At 39.6% G+C, this 25459-nt stretch overlaps 4 protein-coding genes across 10 annotated transcripts in view; 3 read left to right on the top strand and 1 right to left on the bottom strand.

The window, feature by feature from the left end:
- Positions 1–1947, top strand: part of pcca (propionyl-CoA carboxylase subunit alpha) — a 34306-nt gene extending 32359 nt beyond the window's left edge. Inside the window, exon 23 of the mRNA XM_084076224.1 lies at positions 248–1947. Within this exon, the coding sequence (XP_083932350.1) occupies positions 248–316 (69 nt within the window). The 3' untranslated portion in view covers positions 317–1947. The remainder of the gene's footprint in view (positions 1–247) is intronic.
- A 3264-nt stretch (positions 1948–5211) lies between these two features.
- On the bottom strand, positions 5212–14946 carry LOC311059276 (E3 ubiquitin-protein ligase MARCHF4-like). 5 transcript variants are annotated; one of them, XM_084077035.1, is made up of 7 exons: positions 14876–14946; positions 10276–11158; positions 9645–10020; positions 8892–9047; positions 7396–7588; positions 5937–6028; positions 5212–5775 (listed from the first exon to the last, which is right to left on the bottom strand). In XM_084077035.1, the coding sequence occupies exons 3-7, from the start codon at positions 9861–9863 to the stop codon at positions 5296–5298; spliced, it is 1140 nt and encodes a 379-aa protein (XP_083933161.1). In that variant the 5' UTR covers positions 9864–10020; positions 10276–11158; positions 14876–14946; the 3' UTR covers positions 5212–5295. The 5 variants fall into 5 exon arrangements, with proteins under 5 accessions (XP_083933161.1, XP_083933162.1, XP_083933163.1 ...); XM_084077036.1 differs by having other exon boundaries at positions 10317–11158; XM_084077037.1 differs by having other exon boundaries at positions 10654–11158.
- A 110-nt stretch (positions 14947–15056) lies between these two features.
- LOC311059279 (glutathione S-transferase P-like) lies at positions 15057–21043 on the top strand. Of its 2 annotated transcripts, XM_084077044.1 has the most exons (8): positions 15095–15184; positions 15431–15463; positions 16180–16571; positions 17763–17869; positions 18006–18093; positions 18672–18775; positions 19597–19698; positions 20664–21043. In XM_084077044.1, the coding sequence occupies exons 4-8, from the start codon at positions 17777–17779 to the stop codon at positions 20850–20852; spliced, it is 576 nt and encodes a 191-aa protein (XP_083933170.1). In that variant the 5' UTR covers positions 15095–15184; positions 15431–15463; positions 16180–16571; positions 17763–17776; the 3' UTR covers positions 20853–21043. The 2 variants fall into 2 exon arrangements, with proteins under 2 accessions (XP_083933169.1, XP_083933170.1); XM_084077043.1 differs by lacking the exon at positions 16180–16571 and having other exon boundaries at positions 15057–15184.
- A 911-nt stretch (positions 21044–21954) lies between these two features.
- LOC311059007 (non-structural maintenance of chromosomes element 4 homolog A-like) overlaps positions 21955–25459 on the top strand; it is a 7864-nt gene continuing 4359 nt past the window's right edge. The window contains exons 1-5 of one of the 2 annotated variants that reach the window (XM_084076581.1): positions 21955–22359; positions 23635–23885; positions 23999–24085; positions 24810–24937; positions 25062–25207. In XM_084076581.1, the coding sequence (XP_083932707.1) occupies positions 23705–23885; positions 23999–24085; positions 24810–24937; positions 25062–25207 (542 nt within the window). In that variant the 5' untranslated portion in view covers positions 21955–22359; positions 23635–23704. Of the gene's footprint in view, positions 22360–23526; positions 23886–23998; positions 24086–24809; positions 24938–25061; positions 25208–25459 lie in introns of those variants that run through there. The other variant, XM_084076582.1, reaches the window with a different exon arrangement.

Genomic DNA, 25459 nt, shown 5'->3' with positions numbered 1-25459 from the left:
CTGTATCACTTATGCCTTGTATAGTCAAAGATGTGTATTCAAAGATAAATGCCTCATATACAGTATAATCTTTATAACCTTTGTATAGTTTGTATAAAACATCTGTTCCCTTTAACCACATGAACCCTTGCGTCCCAAATCCCCAAAAATGGACGCCACTCAAAAGATTAATTTGTTCAGAAACCAGCATTGCACATTATTGATAGCAAAGGAATTTCAACATGATTATTGTGTGTGTGTTCTCCAGGTGAAGAGTGTCCACTGTAAGGCGGGGGAGACGGTGGGAGAGGGAGACCTCTTGGTTGAACTAGAATAACCTTCTCCCTCTGACGACACCATGTTGGCGAGGTTCACAACTGGCTACTTCCTGACGGGATACATAGATGCACAACCAGACAGGATGAACACCTGTAAAGAGAAGGAACATTCCCTCTGTGTCTATTCTTTTTGTTTCCTTTTCTCCCTTCCCCACATTTTGGGGTTTTTAGTTGAAGGTGGCCTCTTTGACCAAGTTGTTTAACTCTTAGACCAACTGTGTTGAGATTTCTCATGTTGCCCAAGCCCTTGCCAATCATGAATGTGTAGATACCTGCTCTGTTTATAGCACTGCACCAACATTAAACAGCAATAGAAAATGACCAGGGGTTGACACGAACGGTTTGCCCGATTGCGTGGGGCAAGTAGAAAATATATGAGCAAACCTGTAGCGTCTATACCAGTGTAACTCAACATCCCGCACAGAAAAGAGCTTATTGAAGAACCTGCCCTGATGTATTTATGCACGCACCAACAACTACTCACACTTCAAACCCACAAACAAGACATCTCTGCTGGGCATGCTCTTTGGCGTTATGTGTCTTTTACGGATGATTAAAAGGCATTAGTTTCAAATCAGACTATGCTGACCTGCCACAAGCAACAGTGAACTGTGCAGTGATTTCTCACTCATATTGTCATTCTGTAGATTTGTCAGTAGATTTTTATTTTTGGGGCAAGTGAACATGACCTTTGGGCAAGTAGGACGTGAGTGACCTGTACTTGCTTGATGGCCAAGATGCTTTTGAATCATTAGTGTCGACCCCTGGACCATTGTCACTTTTTAGAATATCGTGCTGTATCAGTGCAGAGAAGTGCAAAAGTCCACACTTGGGTCAAAGGGGGGAGATTTGGGTCTGTTTCTTTTCCTGTAGGCAAATGTTCCTTTATTGAGCCTTACATGTTTGGGTTCAGCTGTTGAGTGTCTGTCTTTGTGATGTGCTGAGAGAGTTTTGAATTGGACAAGAGTGTAGGGGAATTGTGATTGGCCAGGTGATGGACAGGTTATTAGCAAGGATTGACTTTGTCCCTCATTAATATAGTTGTGCCTTGTGCTTCTATGAAGTGAGGATTTCACTGGTGTTACTTTGCTGTGTTAAATACTGTAGATAGGAATATAGATGTATAAATATGACTTGAAATTACTCTAAATTCAGAGAATCTAATGCCCCTTTACTGTTACTATTGAAACGTGGAATATTTCCAATTCTTAACAACATACATACAGTTTACATGTCAGTATAATGATTTTTTTCTATTATTTTCTTTACGGTTTCCGACTACCATACATTTGGACCAGAAAAGAAAAGATTCTAACACATTTGAACTGGTTTGGTTGGCTGAACAGGCCAGATATTGACCAATTTCATGCGGCATCTAGCAAAGTAGCTTCTAATCATTATGTCTAAAGGAGAACATTTTTATTCTTGTTGTCCATAATGTCAACTTAATGCATTTTCATTTGATTTGGATCCTTGAATGTCATTGTCTACCCCTGTATTTTTTTGTGTAGTATAGATTTTATTCATAGCTGCATAGACAGCAGTGCTACCACCTTGAGGCCTTTGTTAAAAACCTTAGCATAAGCCAAGGGACAAATAAAGTGATTCTGTTTCTTTTCCTACCATTTCATATTGGAGTTTGATTCCCTGTGGTGCTTCCGGCTTGATCGGGTGCGCCAATGAAAAAGCTGACCGTGTTCGCAGATGGGACGCCAGCAGGGGAGAGGGCGTTCTCTGTCACTGAACTAGTGACTCCTACAGGCTGGTCAGGGCATCTGTTCAGCAGGGAGCAATATTAGGACAGATAGTGTGTTCCTCCGCATGCGTTACAGCTTCACGGGGAAGGCACATGGTGACTCCATGTGTATCGGAGGAGACATGGTTGTCTACAACCTCCCCAGACCAACAATAGTGGTTGGCAGTGACTGGCACTATACAAAGATGGGGTGGAATTGGCAATGACTAAAAGTGACTTGTCAGTTCATAAAGTTCTCTTCTGCCACAACAGAAACACGCCACAAGCGTTCAGCATTCCCTACGGACACATTGAACTGTTGAACTTCCACTCCAGAGTCCAGTTAGGATTGTAATGGTCTTCATTCTTCCCTCTCCCACAGTATTTTTGTGTAAAAGCGTCAAGATATTTTAAAACTGCACTGCAAGATCGGGTTTATTGCATTTTTATGGCATCAGTCCACACACACACACACACACACACACACACACACACACACACACACACACACACACACACACACACACTTTGTTATTACTTATTGAATTTGTGTCCCCTGATTACAATGCTGGAAATGAAAAACAGGACTAGATTTTTTTATCATGTAGAATGGCTGTTCTTTTAACACTTGAATCCCCCCTTACTGTATACTTATTTTTAGGGGGAAATGTTTTTACAATGATATACTACTTTTTATTTGAAAAAATCTGAACAAAAGACATGAACAGTATTTATGAAAGGCTCCAGTGAGAGATGTGAGAAAAGCAAGATATTGTATTTTTAACTAATATACTCTCCTGAATGTTTCTCACCAAGGGCATGACCCCCCCCCCCTTACACATGATCTCTGTACCTACTCCCTACCTTCCCTACAACAGCCTAGCCAACACAAGTAGCCCAGACTCTTCTCCCTCCTATAGCTCCTAAACTGGTATTATCCCTACAGTCATTCCTCATCTTATGCCAGTCTGAAATATGACCTCATTCCCTAGCACTTATTTCTTTGCGTCTTTGCACTTGTTGCCTAATGCCTGTTTAGATACCGTGGCCTTTACTCCAGCGCCACTCTTTGGCCAAAGGTTCCACATACACACAAAATCTCAAAAATCGAATGGGAGGATTGCCATGACATTTTCTGAGTGCATCATGCTCTCCCAAGGACCATACAGATGTTAGTGACCCAATGACCTTTGATTTGGCGCCACCCTCAGGCCACACACATATCTGTATCTACTAGGTTGATTACAGGATGAACACTACTGAGTTTGGTGACTACATGGCCTTTCCTCTAGTGCCACCCCAGGCCAAAATGTCCTCTTGTTTTCTATTTTAAAGGCACTTCATAGCTTTTTTTTATGGTACTTTATTTCATTTCAGTTCAAAGCTTTTGATGTTTACAATATAAGTTAATCCTTCCATGAATATGCAATTCAATGTCCAACCCCCATAATTCTGGTACAAATAATCATTCACCAGTATTTTCTTTTTTTAGCCCAACTAGTGAGAACACAGCCTCTAAAAGGATGGCAATGTTGATTGGTTCAAACCACTTTGTTGGGTGTTAGGGGCAGCACAGTGTCATGAGGCTGCTAGTTGGGCTTTTAGACTCTTTTAGGCTTGTTAATACACTCTGTGGGTGATGCACAGAATAAACCTATAAATATACTGTATACTGATCGCACACTTATATCACTGTGTTTATCGACATGCATGGTGCCTCTACTGCTTAAGTATCGATTCACGAACACACCCAATGGACTGATACAGCCAGTTTACCATCTGGAGTACAGCACGTGCATGGAGTGGAAGAAACATTCTGTCAGACAGAATCCATCTGTTGTGAGAAGGAGGACATGTCAAAATCTGACATAACACTTCCTAATGCGTTCTGAAAATCTCTGCAGGTAGCCTAAGGCTGGCAGAGATTTTACAGTGCTGTTCGGTGCGCCTTCTTAACAACTCATTGGGAAACGTGACTGTATGTCAGACTTTCACATGTCACCCTGACAATAGAATAGTTAGGTTAAAAATCTGCAAAGTTGCCCTATAAATCAATAATACCATACTGTAGATGTTCTTTACTGGGATTATGGGTACAAGGCTCATGCAATATGCACTGCCAAGTACCGTCAGCAGCACTGGAGGTGGCATAATTACAGTAGAGATCTTCCAAGAGTATTCTGCATTCAGAAAATGTACGTATACTAATGCATGTGACTAATATTAACTGAACCTTTTTTCTTTCTTTTTTTAGTAATACATACATAATACAAATATTTCAAAAGAGAACTAGATAAGTCACTAACTAGTACCCTGGTTACTACAAGAGTTGAAATGATGTAGCGAATGGGTTGCAGATTTTAACCATTTTCCGTGATCGATTATCAACAATGTTAATCGATTAAGTTATATATAAATAAACAGCATATGACTGTGGCTGCACAATGTAGGGATTTTTTTGTTATCGGCAATAAACACATGGCAAAAAGCTGTATTAACTTTAAAAAATGACCAGCAGCTTGTGTTACTGTCTTGAGCTGCATCCTAACTGCACAGCCACCTGCTTCACCTGGGGGGGGGGGGTAACATTTTACACACCCTAAACTTTAGGGTGTAGGCATATGCTCCCCCAATGGACTACTGTATTTGCCTGCTTAAACTGTGCCCTCTTGTGCTGATTTCTTTTTAGAAATGGCACATATCGGTTAATTGCCTATATTTTGTACATACTCATACTTTTGTTCATAATCATACTTTTAGCCATGATTAATCGATCACTGATTATCATGGGATGTATCTTTAATCAATCACCTATCCTTGGCTGAAACTGTATGTTGTGCACCTCAATAATGGCTTGCTATGTCCACACTCTGTTCTTCCACTGTGAATCACCGCGTCTCCATAAATTCCCTCAGTCCTTCATATATCTTGGTATCACCCTGCCATAACTCTCTCTTTTACACTATAAAAATCCTTCCTTATATGAATACAGTAACCGTTGTTTATAACCAACACAGTTCACAGTCTGTGAATTTTGTTATGCGATCAGCACCTCCAATCCAATACAGGTAGAAACGGTTTATTACACTGTCAGATATCATGGCGACATAGAAACATTGGAAAACCACCTACCCCCATCCCACACCCTCCCTCCCCATCTGTTCTCATCTTCAGCCTCTGCCCCCCCAAGTTCAGGATAGGGCTGTTCAGCCATTACTAGATGTCTGTTCTCTTGCCCAGGCCTCAGACCGTGGTAACTCTCATGACCAGCTCTCGGTTGCTGTCCCTAGGCTGAGTCTGTGCGGGGCTGTGGAAGAGTCCCTGGGGTTCTGGGTTCTGTTGTTCCAAATAAGGCCTGTGTTGACCCAACACGTGCAGCAGGCTATACGTCCAACGGTAGCTATGGTTCTGCTCAAAGACTGATGACGGCGACTGTCCAGTGTTGTTGCTGCGGCTGCTGGGCTCAGATTCTGACATAGCAGTCAGCGTGGTTGATGTCCCGGAGTCTGCCTCTTCCTCCCGAGCCCACACAGTTACCTGCCCGGTGGCAGCAACTTCTGCTGCAGCAACAGCCGCTAGTAAAGAGGAGGTGGAAGTAGAGGGGAGTTCAGAGACCAGTCTGCCGCCAGATAGACCTCCCATCCTGGGGTTGGGCTCAGGGAGGAATGGGTGTTCCCTACGGCTGTAATCAGGCCCCTCCTCCTGTTCCTCCAGGTCACGAGCCTGGTGGAACCAAAGCAGAACCAAAGTCGAATCTAATCACCAACTTAATACCAAACGTTTTCTATGTTTACTTTCATTTTAGTTTCTCCACGAAACCTCCACGAGACATAAAGTTGGTTATGACCCAGTCAAAAATGTATGCTAATTGAGACATATTGTACCTTATTGTAGTTCAGGACCTTCCGACGTTTGTTGACCGCCTGCCATCGGTGAAAAATACGAAACACAGATGGCCCCTCGTGGACAATCATTACTGGGAACACGCAGACACACACTCTGAGAAGGGTCCAACAACAGATTGAAGACCTCAACCTCTGTCTATATATATTAGCACACTTTATTAGGCAGGTAACTGAGCAACCAAAACCTACTATAGCTGCCTGCTATGGATGTGTTTTTTAACTGTTAGTTTTTATGTGAAGAGAGAGCGATTTTATTTGACAATAGTAAAACAAAGAATTGACATGGTTGAGGATGAAATGCACAATGAATTCCAAAGGCTTACTTTCATTGTGGTCCTAGTGGAAGGTGAAGGGGCTACAATTGAATTGAATTTCCCCAGCGGGATCATTACAGTTTAAGTCAGACAAAACTATCAAGGACTAAAACACTATAGTAAAAAACAAATAACCAAATGAATGAACATTTTAAATAAAGGAACTACAGACTACAGAAACTATCATATTTAAAACTTAACTTGTTTGAAATTTAGGGGAAGTTGTTTTAAGTATTGCAGCAGAATATAAAAATGGGTTTTTGCCCATGGAGCCGTGAAATCTTTAAAGACAAATATTAGTTGAATGGTTTATGAAGACATTTCATTAGATAAATTAAGTACTTAGGTACTTCAAATAAAGTACTTAGGTGTAAAGTACTTAGGTGTGAGTTATTACACAATTTAAAAAAAGTTATTGTGCTGCATCCAGATGAGCATGTAAAGGTATTTTTGATGTAACCCTAATAAACTTGTTTTGGGTAGTCTTAAGTTTATTGAAGTGCAAACATTCCAAGAGGTGGCAGCATAATGAAAATGGTATTGAACTAGTATTTAATGTTGACCTGTCCAGCAGTACTCCTTTATTTGTAAGGACATTTTTGTCTTTTGAAAGCTCCAATTCTGCCAATGTGATTATTTAAACCTGCATTTTCTTTAATGGCCAGCAGGAGGCGACTCATGGTTGCAAAAAGTGTGATTGTCCATGAGAAAATTACCCTATTACTCTCACAAAATAATTACCTAAGTAAACATATATATAAAAAGAATGTGTGTTCTCAATATTAAGTTTCAAGTCTTCTACAATACAGTATGATTATGGAGTTAATTTAGTAAATTATGGGGCCATAATAAAATAGCCGTTTTAATTGAAATTCCCAGTTGAGAAACCATAATACGGTATTCACAAGTCTTAGATGGGAAGGGGTGGCAGCAGCCATTGCAGTTCTTTTAAAATTACTTTTTTCATATTGTAGCTTGCCAATTTTTTTTTTACCCTATCAAACTGGCTGTCAGTTGTAAGAGTTTGGGATTGCATGCGTGATCAGGCTTGCAAGTCCATTTTATATTAATTTGAATCACATTATAATTTTCACCACATTGCTTTAGAAAAGCGCATCTCTCACCTATGCAGACCCAGTCCATGAAGCCATACATGGCATAACAGATTTGGAAGAACAGGTCTTGGCGTTGCCAGCGAGCATGGTGGCTCACAGAGGACCACACCAGCCAGGAGACACTGGCCAGCAGGAAAAGACTGCTAAGCACAGCGGCTGCAATCTGCACTTTCTCTATCTTTGTCAGAGAAATTGTCTGCCACTGTGGAAAGAGAGATGTAGCACAAGTAGCACAGGTTTGTTTCAAATGTAAAGTGCATATACATAAAATGCATGGTTTATTATTATTATTATTAGTTAATAATTCTGAAGATAAGCAATAATGCTCAATTCACACAAAGCGTGGTGCAAAAGCATGACACTAATCAATAATTGGGTGTGTCCGAGGTTATGAGTAACAGTTGTCACTCATCATGTAACAGTGTGTCGTGTGTGCCTAATTGTTGTGGTGAACAAATGGACTGTATGGACAGGAGCGCATTTTGAAATAAAAAAATGTAAAATAGCAGCTGTAGATGGGAAATGAATTATTAGTAAGCTGTTTGTATTTATCCACTAAAATTAATATATGGTTTATGTATAAGCTGCCAAATGACCTGAACGGGCCATCTGTAGCTTACTTCTCCCCCTGCTCCCACTGCCTGCTGTCTGGGGAGTCTCTCCACGACCGGCGGAAGCCACTCTGCTCACTCATGGAGCCAGCACACAGACAGACAGGCAAAGAGAAATGACACTAGCGATCTTCATAATCTTAATAAGTGAGCTTAAACCAACTGCTTCACAAGAACAATATTGGTGTAAGTCAAGAGATTCTACATAGACATTACATTGGAACTTGAAGCTAGACCTTGAACTTGAAGCTGTATGTGTGAATGGGCCGTTACTCCTTACCTTCCTTTCGAACTTCTTGAACTGGTTGTTTCTAACCAACATTCTTCATACGTCACAGAATCAAGTTTTGGATCCTCACTACCTTAAACTACCTGATTCTACTGAAAGTGCCCTTCAGACTGCCCCTCGCTCCCACACATTCCCCATTCTTCTTGACTCAAGAAGGACGAGGATTGACTCTTTGCACTGGGCATCCTTTCTAACCTTGGTAGGTACAACATGGAATGCGCTTGACTGCCTACCAGGTTTTTTGGAAAGTTTCACTTTCATCACTCTTGACCGGAGTCCCCCAGGGCTTAGTTATTGGTTCCCTTCTTTTATCTCTACACCTTCTCTATTTATACGGAATATGTTGTGCACTCTAATTCTTTGGCCATGTACCCTGTTGTTGTAGTTTGTAGTTTGACAATTGTTCATGGCACTCTGATGACCTTACACTTTGTATGTCGCACTGGAGAAGTCTGAGAGTGCTGAAGGCCTAAATAGTGAATTGTATTTGAATTGCAGTGTGGACATTGTGAAACCTCTAAAATAAATCTTGGGGTCTGCTGAATCCCTCTTTTCAGTGCACACACATAACCACATACAATCACACATACACATATGCATCCTACCTGCAGTGGGTTCTTGGTGCTGATGTTAACGACATGGTATTTATAGTAGCACAGCTCACAGCTCCAAGATCCCCTCTCGCTTATCCACTTGATGAGGCAGGGCTCGTGGGTACAACGCACTGACCCACTGCATCGACATGGGCTTATCAGCTCTCCCTGCATTCACAGTAACCAACACTGCAGTGCTCAGTAGTCAGTAGATTACATGGAGCCTTTATTCCAATGATACAGTGGTTGATCAAACCCAACGGTAGCTAATTAAGTACACCTTGAGCTCCAGGTCTATTACCTTGAATTACAAGGTTACCAGGTGAATGCAATGCAATTAATGTCCTGGTGTGAAAGAAAAGCAGCAGTACCAGGCTTTCAGAAAAAGAGCTATAATAGGTGTCCTGGTATAAAATAGAAAACCAGCTGTAGGGGTCCTGGTAGAATGTAAAACCAACAGTATTAAGGGTCCTGGTAGGCTATAGAAAACCAGAATCATGTAACCATCAGTCTCAATAGCAAACAAAATGTTTGATGTAATTTAAATGTAACCTTTGTATTACACACTTCTTCTGTTCTGTATACATACATTAAATCGGGTTGAGGACATTTATGTTTCCAGATACGTCTAAAAATGATTTAGACGTATCTGTTGTTACCTACTGTTGTTTTTTTTATGAATCATCACACACTGATCTGATGTGATTTAGACAAGCAGGTGAAGAGTATAAGTGGAAACAGGCAATTATGTCTCTCGTCTCTCACCTGATCGGGTCCCTGGAAGCAGATCCGACAGAGGGGGGAGCGGATGCCGCTGTCGCTGCTGCTGTTGAGGGACATCCTCTCGTCCAGTTTCTCCTTGGAGCAGCAGTCCTCCAAGGAGCTGTAGTCCATGGAGCCGGCCTGCTGTCCCCTGCCAGTGCTGGGCCAGTCCTCCATGGAGCCGGCCTGCTGTCCCCTGCCAGCGCTGGGCCAGTCCTCCATGGAGCCGGCCTACTGTCCCCTGCCAGTGCCAGGCCAGTCCTCCACCGCCTTCTTCACCTTCAGAGGCGCTGATGACCTGGGGTCTTGTCGGCAGTGGGCATCTCGGTGTTGTGGGTGCAGGTCTTCCCCGGAAAGATTGGCACTAGTTGCATCATGTCTGTGAGTATGTGAGACACGAATTGTGAGCTTGTAGATCTGCTATTTTCAAAAGATTTTAAAACATTTTATACATTTGAAAACTTGTGAAATGGGACATTCTGCATAATAAGTACTTTTACTTTTGGTACTTTAAGTACATTTTGATGCCAATACTTTTGTACTTTTACTGTACTTTTGAATTCCGGACTTTTACTTGTAACAGAGTATTTCTACACAGTATTGATACTTTTACTTAAGTAAGAAATTTGAGTACCTTTTCCACCACTGCTGATTGGCAGAAAACCTCCAGGTCACCTAGAACACAAAGCTATCAGCGGCCTCTCTTCCAGTTCCCCCGGGCTGCGGACCAGTCGTTGGCGGGCAGGCCAACAATCCCATAAAGCACCGTGAGGTTCCAGACGGTTTGTACAGGTTACTCGTTAAAAAGATGCTTCAAGAACACAACACAGTCCCTACAAAAATGCAGGTAGGCTTTCATCCTACATCATGTTTTTTTTGTACTATTCCGAAACCAATGAATTTCTGTTTTCAAACCCTGCAAGTGCAAACATATTCTGGGGTTGGGAAATTGATAATAAGTGACCAGAAATACGCTACATCTTTACAGCTTTCCTGCAGACTGACAACAAACCTGAATGAAATTCAGAAATGAAAGATCTTTCAGATCCAACGCCCCTGTGTAGCATCCTCCATCCATGCAGATCCATTGTTTACAGCAGGTGTCATTTACAGTAACAATTTAACAAGTTTAAATCTACAGTCTACGGTTTAAATGCAACATCAGACAATGTCTTCCCCATATTCAGACGGTCGTCGTGGGTTTAACGAAACCATTCGGCGGAAAATAATAATTAGGTATTTATTTCCAACATTCCTCCTGGCTGTTTCCTCTCTCCCGGTATAAAGCCACTCTCGTCTCCTCCACTCTCCCGCGGGTTTATACTTTCACTTGTTTTTCATAAAGCAGTCCTTATATAGCAATTTACAGTGTCTGGCGGCCAAGGGGCTTGTCGTCTATCATGGCCAGAGCTCTGAGTCTCACGGTAAACAGCAGTTTATCGTCTCCTCTTCACTAAACAGCTGCATCCTCCTACAGCGGTGTCCATCCAGCAGCATGATGGTCAGCGTTGCCATATCTGGTGAGAGAAATAAGCAACCAGGTTTAGGAAAACAAGCCTAAAAGTAGCGACTAGTCGACTACTAGGCCTGGCCACATGAGAGTGAGACCTTTCATTTTAAACATACATCGGCTGTTTGAAAATAGCATCGCGACACGTTGTGAGCTTGTAGATCTGCTATTTGCAAAATAACCTTGGATTTTTTTGGACCAATGTGGAATATTTTACACAAATCTGGTACAGTCCGCAGACAAATACATTGACTTGAAAATGTTTTAGAACCAATGGTTTAAACAACATTAGGAAACAATTAAGCCCCAAAACCACAATCGCAATTCGCAACTAACCAACTTAAACCAATATTTAGTTAATAAGCAAGACAAAGAAGCCCAAAGTCGCTTATAATAGGCCGACATGGCAACACTGTCCAGCAGCTTAATATGCTATCAGCATGCTTTCTATGGGTCTGAATCCATAGAGATGTGTTCATGTGTGCCGGGCCAGTCCACATATTGGTGGACTTAGGGTAGTGCAGTTAAAAAAAACTACAAAACTGTAGTAACTACAGTTTTCAAATAATTGATGTGGAGTAAAAGTATGATATTTGCCACTGAGATGTAGTGGAGTAGAAGTACTAAAAATTGGTCTTATAAGTACAGTAGTTGAGTAAATATACTTAGTTACCCCCCAAAAATAAAATAAAAATAATTCAAGTCCTCATGTGATACTACAGCCATGACTGGTTTTGAAAGGTTGTGTTTCCTTGTTGTTTTTTTCTTTTTACTTGTGACAAGGTCTGTCTCCAGTTGAGTTTTATTTTATTTTTATGTGTTGTATGTATGTGTGTGGAAAAAAATAATACAAATTTAAGTGACAAAAAAATATACTTAGTTACTTTCCACCACTGCAATCAAACAACCAACCATAGAGGAGGAGAAAGAATTTATAGCAATTATTTCTCATAAACAAAAGGCTACCATTGGCCTCTATTCCACATAAACTGCTTCTGTTTGTTTGTCTCTATCTTACTTCCTTATTATACTTATTCAATCAGAAGCTAATCACCTGAAATCAACATGCATTTATTTATAAATCTATCCACAAGTTTCCTAGGGCATGGTGGGCATCACTTCCTGTCGATTTGATCAGGTATCAGGGATCAAATCGACAGGAAGTGATGCCATGCCCACCATGCCCTAGGAAACTTGTTTCTTACAACACACTGTACTTAGTTTAATTTTAATGAGTGTAATTTTGGTTTCTTGTTAAAAAAGTCAAGACATATTAATAATAGGACTTATTCCCATGCCCACTCCAGTAGTCCCATCATTCAAACAATAGGCCTAATGCATTTTCATTCCATTTAATATTTCAATTAACAACAGTTGCATTGGCCTGGATCGCTGACGTAGCGGTCCATGCACACTATACTGTAGGCTCAGAGTAGCCTTACAGCGTGTTGCGTCCTGATCCCAATGGCCTTTGCTGCATGTCACTCCCCATCTCTCTCCCCATATCCTGTCATCCTACTGTCCTGTCAATGAAGGCATAAAAGCCCAAAAATGTATCTTAAAAAACAAAACAACATTTGCATATCAGTCAAGAGGGTGAATAGATTTCGAAGCCACTGTATGTCATAATCCACCATAAACAGGAACACGGATAGAGAAAAGTAATGAATGTCACAGTAGCGTCCTATATTATATATGTTTTCTGTCAGTCTGGTGATAAGCCCTTGCTGAGTCACTGAACCTTGTTTGTGGGCTGACTTGCTATAGTGTCTTTCCTCTTCTTTCATCTTCTTTTCACCAGCAGTTCTACTTCTCCTTAATTTGTTTCCTCCTCTCTCCTGTTCATAATGTTGGAAGGTACAGCTGTATGGCTGCACTTACAGTATGTCAGTCCATTTGTGGGGTCTAAATACAAGCAAATTCTCCCAAAATGTCTTTAGTGTTAACCAAAAATCCTCAATTTAACCCACAGTGTAATATGGACCCAAGTGGATATCAGAATTAGTCTGCGATCACACCAAACTTTAATTCTGCCTTTGTGGCGGATTCTGACAAAAAACACAAAAGCATTTGCATTGACAAAGCATTGTCAGATTCCGCCCCATAGGTAAAATAAAAGTTTGGTGTGACCGTGCCCTAACGGAGCGGTTTGTTGCCATTCGTGGATTTCCACAAAAAAAACGCTCCGTTCCCATTGAAAAGCATTGGCAGAATCCACCCATAGGCAAAATCAAACTTCGGTGTGACCGCATTTGTCATCACCATGTGGTTTGAGAAGACAGTTGTGTCCCAGACAGTCACCTTTCCTTCCCTTTCTTCATCTCCTGTGTTAGGGCACGGGCGGAATCTGCCAATGCTTTGTCACACTGTGACAAAGCACTTTTTGTTTGAGGTAAAATAAAAGTGCGGGGCAGAATCTGCCAATGCAAAGCACTTTTTGTTTGAGGTAAAATAAAAGTGCGGGGGCGGAATATGCCAATGTTTTGTCAATGCAAATGCCTGGATTCTTGGAAAAAATCTGCAAGGCCATGAATCCACGCATTTGCATTGACAAAGCATTGGCAGATTCCGCCCCAGAGGTAAAATAAAAGTGCGGTGGGGCCGTACGCAGCTTCTCCCTTCCCTCTCTCAATCCCCCTCCTGTTTTCAGTAATATTCTCTTTCCTCTTCACCTCTATTTCTTTCTTTGAGTCTTTATGTTAGTTCCTGCTAAACCAGACAAATCTGCCAGAGCTAAATCATTTTGTTCTAGTCTGGCCATGGCAAAATAAGTTCCTGCATCCGGGTGATAAAATCCAAATCCAATAACAATTTTAAAACAGTGTCAGAAATGTGCAAGATCAGAAGACATTGTATATTTATACACACTATATTAGTATTGGATAAGGGAGCACATAATGCATCATTCATTGCAGTATATTCTGTTATTTCATTAGAAAGAATAGAAAACAGGTCAAATGCCCTTGAGTCTTCCTAAACTTTCACCTCGACACTAACAAAGACATGCTCATGGGGCAGGCATGTGCCTGCCTAATCCTTGTGTAAATCAATGATGCATCAACAGATTATGAATTTATATGAACACAAAATGTTCTCCAACGAGTTGAGCAGGTTTCACCCTTCATGCTTAGTGAGCTTGTAGTTTCTGTCACCTCCCTCTCTCTACAGTAGCTCCAGTGGTGCAGTGGTGATTTTATTTTTGGTGGTACGCTATTTTAATTTTTTTAACACCTACACTACATGATTTAGCACATTCTTTACTTAAGTAAAAGTATCAAAACTGCAATGTAGGAATAATCTGTTACAAATAAAAGTCCGGAATTCAGAATCTAAAAGTACTAAAGTATTGGTATCAAAATGTACTTAAAGTACCAAAAGTAAAAGTACGCATTGTACAGTATGTCCCATTTCAGTTCAAAATGTATAAAAAAATATTTTGAAAATATTGTGAATAATGCACGCCGTGGTACTGCGTGCAATGAGCAATGCAGCACTGAGTAGCTTGCTTCTGTCTCCTGCAATTGTATATTTAGCATGAAATACATGCAAAACATTATGTGTAGAAGTGGGTGGTAGGATTACATTATCCATACAAAGTATTATCTATATTCTATTCATAGCTACATTCTGTTATCTATTTGCTACTCCATTGTCAGTTTTACTGCATCATTACACATACACATTTATCCTTAATCCTTATACATTTTTATCTTTACATACTTACATTTTCTCTTTTTTATATTGTTAATTTGTTTATCCTGTGCATGAATATTGTTCTTCCTTATGTACTTAGATTTGACACTGACATCTGAATGATAAGTAAATATCATGGTGAATGTGTAACTCCGCCTCTCTGAGGGCAAGGTGGGCTCCTATGCCACCTTTGTCACCATGACTCAACACAAATTCTCCTTACAAAAATCAGAGGACTGGACCATGTCTTTTCATACTGCAACAGCATCTCAGCGATAATACTTCTAGTTACTTTGCTGCACACTGTGGACTTTCTGTGTAGCTGCTTCTTTCAGTACAAGTAAGTTAAAGGACTAGAGCACAGAACTTCATTTGATCAAATGAAATTGCACAGGCATTTGGGAAAATATATACAGTAGTTGTATGTAATATTGCAGACTGCTGTCAATTTGTATATCAAATGTGGATTTAAATGTTCAATTTAGGGGAATATTGAGAATCAAGGAGAGTGTTTAGCATTGATTTTGTTCATATAACGTGAATATAAACTATATAGTGGGACACTTGCCCTTATTTTTTTCCACAGTGGCTGTCACCATCACATACTTTTCAGTGAGAGGTAAGTGAGAATCATAGCCTGATCTGTGTAAGCCTACAGTACAATATTAAATGTATCAGTAGACTATTACATGTATTTTTGCTTATCAGAAACAAATGAAGAACAAAGCCTCATTAAAGGTTTAGTCAGCAGGATGAATATTGCTAATATTCCATCAGTATTCCTAAATTCACATGTCTGCTATTACTTGATGATATGAGTGACATCTTCTTAAGGTATGGGGACACATGCAGATATGTGGATTTAGAGGGAATACTGCTGGCATATCAGCAACTCCAAATTCAAATTATTTTGTGCAAGCTTTACACAGTATTTGATCATTTTAAGCATTTAGAATCTAAATGTTTAAAATGATCTACATTTTAGATGGTATGGTCTATACATGGTTATACTGCCTGCACCCATGATAAATGAAAATGCTGCCTGACAAAGAAAGATTTAAATGTGATCCTTATTATTATGTTATTTATGCAAAGTGATACCAAAGTGAACTGGAATGCAAACATGATGCAAACAATTGAAAACATAGTTCACACTGCAGTGTAAATTTGAATCAGCTTTATGTACATGTATAGTATGAACACGAGGTAAAGAAAATTGCAGCATGCGGTTACAAATGATAGCAGATACAGATGTGTACATAAGGTGCAGCAATAGACCTTTGCCTTTGTGCAAATAGTCTTGGCGGCCAACATGACTTCACTACCCATTTTCAGATTACTTAGAGGCCAGTCTGTGAAGTCAGCTGCTGTGTCTCACCAACCTGGGACAGTTTGGGGGATCTTATCTCCATATGTGTGCATGTCCAGGAAAACAGGCACACATACAAACGTACATCTTCAACTTTATTACATAGATATTATATTTAATAATAACTGAGGTACCCAGCATTGAGAACAGCTTCACCCGGCTGATGGCTGCTCAGATGTGATGCGCTATTTGTTCAGATATCCTATTACCCAGGTTAAGCGGTTTAAGGGTTAAGTGTCTCGCTCAGGGACACTTTGACACATAGACCGGGACACGAACAGGTGACCTTCTGATTACCGGACGGCCCCTTCGAATCCTGATTTCCCGTGTGGAAAACATCTTAACCGCTAGACTAAAGGTAATTTACAATAAAAGAACAATAAAAGGGCAGATATTAGATTTTTAGGTCATCAGGCAGAGGCTCTGAGCCACTACTGCTGCACTATGACCGCCCCCTAAATTGACTTCCAGTATAAAATATTATTTATATATAAAATGTTTATGTTTTAAAGTATAAAACATTTCAAAAGGTTGTGTACGACCTTCCCCAGATCATAACACATCACTATGGAAAGTTCCAGCCCAATCCAGCCCAGTGTGGTTGTGTAAAAGTAAAAGATTAAAGTATAAAACCTTTTAAATAGGTTGCCCATGACCTTGCCCGGATCATAACACACCACTATCAAAGGTTTCAGCCCAATTTGACTTGGGGTGTGGGCATGAAAAAGTTACATATTAAAGTATAAAACATTGCAGATGGTTGCCCATGACCTTGCCCGGATCATAACACAATGTTATGGAAAGTCTCAGCCCAGTCCGATCTGAGGTGTGGCCGTGATTGAAAGACAAAAAAATCAGATACAAAAAGGGGGGGAGGGGGGGGGGGAATAGAGCATGCCATGCACACTGCAGTGTAACTCCTAAAACATAAAATGTATTTACATTTTGGTGACCATACCTTCTTCAGAATAAAGATAATTAGTGCAGAGGTGCACCCATACTGTAAAATCCTCAGTGTTAATTTATCCATTTGTATACTCTCTTTTACTAACTAAGCATGCATATATGCAACCTGTTCAGTACATCTATATACACAGGGTGTCCGACCCTTAGTACACCACTAGATCATGCAAAAATGTTTGAGCTTGTAATGTAGAGAACAGTAGACTAATGCATTGGTTCTGGCCTTACCATTACCTGAATTTTGTATTATATACCATCAAGTCAAGATTGATTTTTCTTTTCAGTTAATGCTTAATTTTCCTTCCTACAATTTCCTTTAAAGATCCATTGTGAGATATGTGTATCCTATTGATAAACAAGGGAACTATAACTAGCCATTGAATTTCAGTGCTAGCCAGGTCTCCCATTACCCTGTGGCACCTTGTGACAAAAAATATCGCACAATCCAGCTTTAAATAACACAATGTTCCTTTAATATTCTAATATTAAAGTTCTCTGGGACTTGTCAGAATGTCTTGAGACCTATTTCTGTGTTGTGGACCACCATCTGAGAAACACTGGGCTAAAGGGTTGTGTGTGCTTTCAGGCCGCTGTGGCGCTATGAGGATCATGCTGGCCGACCAGGGCCAGCAATGGAAAGAGGTCGTCGTCAGCTTTGAGGACTGGACGAAGGGAGACCTGAAAGCTAGATGTGTGAGTTGATGGTGTCTGCTTTATAATGTCTTCTTTTGGCCTGCCCTATCTTTAAAATTATGAAAGATATTCTAAATAGTTTCTTCAAATTCAGTTGTTTGAGGTAACTCTTTTTGTCCCACTGAATTTACTTTAGGTATTTGGCCAGTTGCCCATATTTGAAGATGGAGACTTGAGCTTGAATCAGTCAAATGCCGTTCTGCGATACCTTGGACGCAAACATGGTAATTCTTTCTTCTTTGCGGAGCTTTATACTGTAGTGTAGCTCTTACAAAGCTTTTTTTTAAAAGTATGCTTCTATCATCACCTAGCCACATTGGCTGAACAAAACCAATCTTAGATTAGGGCAAATTATTTTACAGGAAAGTATTTTGCTGTATTAAATATATAAAAATACTGTTATGGGGCACTGATGCTTAGTGGTTAAGGTGCATACCACATATAGGATCTAATGCAGCATGACAGCGAGTCGCAGGTTTGATACACGAGCCCGACGACCTTTGCTGCGTGTTTCTCTCCGTTTCCTGTCAGTCTCCCCTGTACTATACAAATAAAGGCAGGAAAAACATACAATTATGTTTGATGCTTGAAGAACAATTTTCATACAGCAATTGTATGGTTAAGAAATACGTTGTTTACTTTTCAGACATTCCAAACACAACATACACTGGTTATCTCTGAATATTTAACCATAGGGCAAAATGGTATAGTGTTGGGGAAGTGATGTGTGTTCAGTATCAATGATTTACTTTTTCATTTGTCACAAAGACAGTACTAAAAATATGACTAATTTTCCATTCAGGCGCTTATGGTAAAGATGTCAGGGAGGCTGCCCTTATTGACATGATGAATGATGGTGTTGAGGACCTAAGGATGAAATATCTCAAGATGATTTACCAAGAATATGTAAGTCTGAAACTACACACTACACACCTTCCCTCATGCCACATACAGTATGCACATCCTTGCAACTATTTAGCATGACCTGTACTGTAGTTTCCATTCCATGGAATAGTATGGTAATACATTCTCTCCATTCTTCCACTTAATCATAAATCTTAACATTAGAATAATAAGCCATATGTGAAACTACACTTCCCTGGCCATTTTCTGTAGGCTGCATCATATTATTAATTTCAAACATTTATATGTGATATAGTGTATATATTTGGTCTATTATGAGCATGTATTGGGTTTTGTAATAGTCTGTAGAGTCTTGCACTTGAATTAGAACTTTTACAACTCATATGTTTATATCAAACTTACTACAAGAAGTAGTAATTTCAGAGTAATCATGATTGAGTTTGTCATTTTAATAGATTCTGTTGACAGAACACTATGAAGTATCTGCACCTGTCTCTAGCCTTTTGGCAAGTGTAGTGTAGAACAACAGCGTATACTGTAGGGAAATATATTCGAGCATCCTACTGTCAATGGTCTGTACTTTCAACATTTTGATCTGTCAGAAGTTCTGATGAAGACTTAAATATTAAAATGTAAAACAAGGCACAGTTGGGTGCACTGGTCAATGAGTCTATGCCAAATGGTGGCAGGGTCTCCAGTTTGATTCTGGATAGATTCATGTGTTGCATTCATGTCTTTCCTCCTCTCTGCCTTTAACGTCCTGTCTCTGTAGACTCTCCTCCTACAGTATCTAAATACATAAATAACCAAATAAAGATCTCTAATATACATTCATAATTGATTATTGTGTCTCAATGTAATAGGAGACTGGCAAAGCTGCATACATAAAGGACCTTCCCAACACCCTGGACAAATTTGAAGCTTTTATGGCCAAGAACAAGAGCGGGTTCCTGGTTGGAGACAAGGTAAACTGACTGCAAATGTTTTGGTAAAATCAGTATCAGAATATGTTTAGTATTAGTACTAGACCGGTTTGGGCACCATATTGGTTGGCCAATCAGGGAAGCCGATGTCTACACCTCCACCAAAAACACAAAGATTTTGTGCATCCTCCACGGTCCCGCGGACAGACAGATTGCGATATCGTAACTGTGCTGATGTCGAGAATAACGACTCCAGTGTTTCAGGTCACTGTATGTTTTTTTACTTAAAAGAAAATAGCCACATGAACCGGCTCAGGTAAACAACATCCTGCCTAGTACAGCCTCCACTGCGCATGTCATAATAACTTCTGACCAGAGTCATCAGACTTAGTATCTTGTCCCCACCTCCGGACTGGAGTGATACAATAGGTTATCAATTATTCCCACGATATCACACAGATATTCATAGTTTTTCGAATCTCTGCAAACGTTGGTCCGATCGAATTCCCACTGGACACTGCACATCCCTGGGTAATCTGGGACACACACCGAAAGGTGGCACTACTAGAGCAAGGGTATCAAACTCATTTTAGGTCATCATGGGTCATTGTGCAACTTCATATGGGCCGGGTTATTTTTCATCTGCATGTGTGTGTTCTCAATACCGAAAACCACAAATGCTGTCTTAGTATTATTCAGTCACATTAAACAAAACATGTTGGGTAGCATTCTTAGGCTATTGATTTCAGGTATAGGACTACATGGTAATGGGTATACTATATATTTTATTTGCATTACATACTTTACAGTACAGGAGTTTTCCACCTGCAGTGTCAATGGTAGGCTACACATAAGGCCTACATTTCATATCAGAATCATTTTCTATCATTAGCATATATATCTCAGTTTTGTGGTTTAACTGGTTGATACCCTAGCTGTTGGTGTAAATGAGAATGATCTTCAAAGCATTATCTAATGAATTATGAATTATATTACTATCGGTCCAGATTTCATTTGCTGACTACAACCTGTTTGAACTCCTGCTCAACCACCTGGAGCTGTGCCCAACCTGCCTGGACACCTTCCCCACGCTGAAGGGCTTTGTGAAAAAGATGTCAGCCCGCCCCAAAATCAAGACCTTCATTGACTCTGATGCGCATAAAAAGTTGCCAATCAATGGCAATGGCAAACAATGAATCCTTCCAAAATAGATGTACTTAATGATACTGTAGTGTACTGTTGTTGACTATATTGAAACCATGGAAAAAGATTATATTTTTAACTTGGTCAAGAACCACAGTAGGGTAAATCTTTTTCTACAGTAAGAACACTTTAAATGAGTGATAGTTTTGCTGCAAAAAATAAAGTTTCGCAGTGATATACAATACTATGTGTCAATAATGTTTGTGAGATCATAATCTGTTTACAACTTTGTATATTACACCTTTATATCAGGAATACTTCTCACAAGGTTTCAAGGTTCAAGGTTGTACTTTATTGTGTTTTATCATGTGTTTTATCTTGTGTACAGGTACATAAGAGTAAAACTTATTTTTGTTTGGCTTCCTTCAGACACAATGCAGCAGCATAGATAGATAATAACAAAATAATGACAAAATCGAAAAGAAGAAGAATTTAAAGAGCGTTCAAGCGTAATAGTGCAATATCTCAAGTGCAGAGACTGCTCAGTTCAATTAAAGAATATATTATTTTAGTAAAGTCTCAATCATAAAGACAGTTAAAAACATGAATCCTAAAGCTCAGTACATTCCAATAAAAAGTAGTAAACCAAAACGCTCAGAAGTTAAGCCATTAAAACCAGGAAAACATCTGTCATTTTAGATTTCAAACACTTTAACCACATTTTATACTTTGGCTATTGAAAAATGTGAAAAATCGTGAAAATGAGTGCAAATCTTTGAATAATATATATTTTTAAAAGCAAACATGTTTGGAACAAAATATTTTGAGATAGGGGCTCAGCAGCCAAATGCATATAATTTTGGGGGTTCTTTAATTTAAAAAGTTCCACTGACATAGAAACATACGTTATATGTATATGCATACCTCACGAGTCAGGACAGACCGTTCCAAAAACTGGAGATAGGAAGAGGTGAGATGAATACAAGACAGGTGGGCACTAGCCTAGGGACATCTGGGAACCATATTTTTGGGATGACTGGGCACCTGGACGAGTGGCCACCTGGAGAGGTGGGCACCAGGACAACTGGGCACCAAAACCATCTGGGCACATAGGGACATGTGGGCACCTGGACGAGTGGGCACTTAGGGGTGGAGATAACTGGGCACCTGGACCCAGTTATATAACTGGGTCTGATTTTATTTTTTGATTACTCATTATACGTGTTTAATATGTGAACAGAGAATGTAAATACCTTTTGATTAGTCATTGAAAGGGTTTTACTTTACATTTACACAAAGTGGCCATGCTAGATTCAAATGAGCTATTTGGTATCAAATAGTCTACTAACCCTAGATAACTAATAGGTCAATACAATAATCCCAACCTATAACCTATTAAATTAACATTGATAAATGTACTAAATAAATTAACGTCAATGAGTTAAGTAGCGCCACCTGGTGTGGATTGCACATGCTTCGCTGCAGGTTGAATGCAGCTGTTGTTTGATTGGTGTCACGAGTTCAGTGGAAGGTCACGTTGGCCTAATCATCTGTGAGACTGTAAGTACTGTAGCCTAAACCCCAAAATATTGCTATGAAGCAGTAAATATGTAATAGTATATAGTCGTAGTAATTTAGTGTAGTAATTTATGACGCTGACGTAGCTTTGATTTACATTCCCCAAACTAACATCAGACCATAGAGTTAGCATCAGACTGTAAAATTGGCAAACAGTTTAGCTAGCAGAAACACGTACAGCGTAACCTACAGTAGCTAAAGGGAAAAAAAGGTATTTAGCTACAAACAACAACTATCTGCTGTGAAAGTGCTTGGCAGGCACAGTAAAACAATAGGTTTACCAATGTGAGATATTAGGGTGTTGTTCATCTTTCCCAATTCTGAGGTATTTTTTTACTTTACTGGACCATTGTGAGCTTGTAGATCTGCTATTTTCAAAAGATTTTTATACGTTTGAAAACTTGTGAAATGGGACATTGTGCAAAATGAGTACTTTCTACTTTTGGTTCTTTAAGTACATTTTGGTGCCAATACTTTTATACTTTTACTCAAGTACATTTTGAATTCCATACTGTTACTTAAACAGATTATTTCTACATTGCAGTATTGATACTTTTACTTAAGTAAAACATACTTCTTCCACCACTGTTCATAACCATCATAGTAAGTAAGTCATGTGAGATGGACTGAAAAAGTCCAATGTGAGATCAGATGTATTCTTTGAAAATTGAAACAGCAGAATATTAAACTGCTTTCAAACATATGACCTTAAATTGTGTTACACATTGAAAACAGTTCAAACAAGGGATGTCAATTCAATTTAACTTTGTTTAATGTTTGGTCATCTTTGCTATGCTTGCACTCAAGAGGCAAGAAGAAGTAGGTTAGCATCAGTTTATTTAATGCAGGAGAATTACAAAAAAAAAACTTCCAATTTGTAAACAATGACAGCCCTTAAAGAAGACAGCCAGACATTGTTTGTTTAATATAGCCTAAGTTTGATTTATTTAAATGAGATTGGAATGGAGTGGAAAATAATTGTAAAAGCTGCATATGGTTCATAATTCAAATTAACCAGTTGTACCAGCTTCTTCCCAATGTGGTGGCACTCCTCAACAGCTGAATAGCATTGCAACAATGTATTGTAAGACACTTTCTGACACTTACTGCAGGTGTCCAGCTCTGCACATAACTTAATACACCTACCTAAAATATATTATGTAACTATGCTGTACCATTGCTATGTTTTTAACATGTTGGTGCAATAGTCTGATAGATGCAATAAAAATCACCCGTCCATCCACTTATTGTTTGCAGTTGGGAGAAAAGTAAAGCGACAGTTTGTCAACACGCGAAACACCGTGACTTGACTGACTGAGAAGTGAAAATGGAACAAGCAAATGGCAGTGGTGAAGAAGAGGGCACATCTCAGCAGAATGGTGCTGTTGGTGACCAGGAGGACACAGCCATTGGAAATGAAGCTGGCTCCACTCTTCATCCTAACGATGATCAGGGCTTAAAGAGAGATGTGCGGGCCAAGTACAGGGCGCTTATCAACTTAGTTAAAGGTGAGTAAGACGGAGGCCAGTGGTCTATGCTGTAGTTAGTATTTAGACCTGTTTTGTTTGGTACCACTGACAGTTGTTTCTGCTGTCTTGCATGTTTGATCTGTGTTTTCCAGAGAACAGAGAGGAATTTATGAATCCCTCCAGCGTTGATGGGCTCTCTAAGGTTTTGTATGAGGCATCCAAACTTTTTACACATGATGGTAGGTCCAACACATCACAACGCATTGTGAACTTGAGGTTCCGCTATTTTCTAATTCTGTCAAATATTATTCTATTTTTGCAGAATGTTAACCTATAACATTCCCAAAATAGGGTTGCTAGGGTTCATGTGGATAAAGTACTCTTACTGGCCAATGTCTACAGGTGTGGAGAGAGAGATTGTGGTATGGCTGTATAGTTAATAAGAAAAACTGAAAAAGCAAAAGGTATCCTACAATAGTAATTATTATTATAATAATTCAGTCCTTTGGCATATTTTTTGGCACTGTATAGTTGCACATTTGTGAAATTTGTCCTCTGCATTTACCCATCCTAACTATTAGGAGCAGAGGGTGCTTTTAATACAGCGCTCAATGAGCAGTTTTGACTGACCCACCCCCATGCAATACATATTAATAAACGTATTGCAGTACCATCTGTGAAGTAGATACGCCCCTGGGTTGTTGTTTTTTTTGTCACATTGAGTCAATCAGTTATTATTAATTTGTATTTACTAAATAAATAAATTGTAAATGCTGTTTATCATGGTAAAAGTTGGTCATCTGACTAGAACATTATGTTTGCAGAACATTAGCCTTTTTTCCCATTTTGGAATAACATGGACTTACAGTATGTCTTACCCAAAAAAAGCCTTCCGTCTTTATCTTTACTCATATGCATATGTCTGTTAATTGTTTGTACTTCTAATGATGTGTTCGTTGACAGGAGGAACTTCAATACAAGCTCTGGATGCCCACCTACTGGTTGTGACCGCAGACCTGTTCAAAGAGAAAGTCAGCCAGCTGTTTGTCGAGGGCAATGCTTTTGACCACTCTGCCTTTTCTGAGCACCTTGTGAGTCTAATGAGTGAAATATCTTAAGTAGATTTCACTAATGTGTACATTTCACTTGCCCATTGTTCACACATTTAACCGTGCTGGTTGATGTTTATCTCATGATTGTCTCTTTATCTGACAGCTGAACTTCATGGGGCTTAACCGACTGGAGAATGAGGATGAGGAAAATGGAGTGGCAACTAATGGCTACCTGCCCCAAGACGCCTGGTATAGGGTAGCCAAGAGAGCACAGTGCTGTTTCAAGACAGCTCCAACCTTCCATTACATGTGAGTGGCTGATCACTTCACCTGCTATTGTTAGAATAAAAAAATGAGGGATAATTTACATCGCGCAAAGGCACCAGATGTCGTTCCTCTTAAGAGCATACAAGTTTTACCAGAAGTAATACTGTAGAAACTTTGACCTGATGTTTGATGATTTGTGTTTTAATGTTATCTTAGAGCGGTCCTCTTGAATCTGTAAGAAACATTATAATTCATACTGATATGCAATGATGTTTACTGTATGTTTCCATTGTT

The sequence above is a fragment of the Gymnoscopelus microlampas genome (assembly GCF_963454915.1).
Source record: "Gymnoscopelus microlampas genome assembly, chromosome: 13".
Taxonomy (NCBI): Eukaryota; Metazoa; Chordata; class Actinopteri; order Myctophiformes; family Myctophidae; genus Gymnoscopelus; species Gymnoscopelus microlampas.
This window is presented reverse-complemented; position numbering and strand designations above follow the sequence as displayed.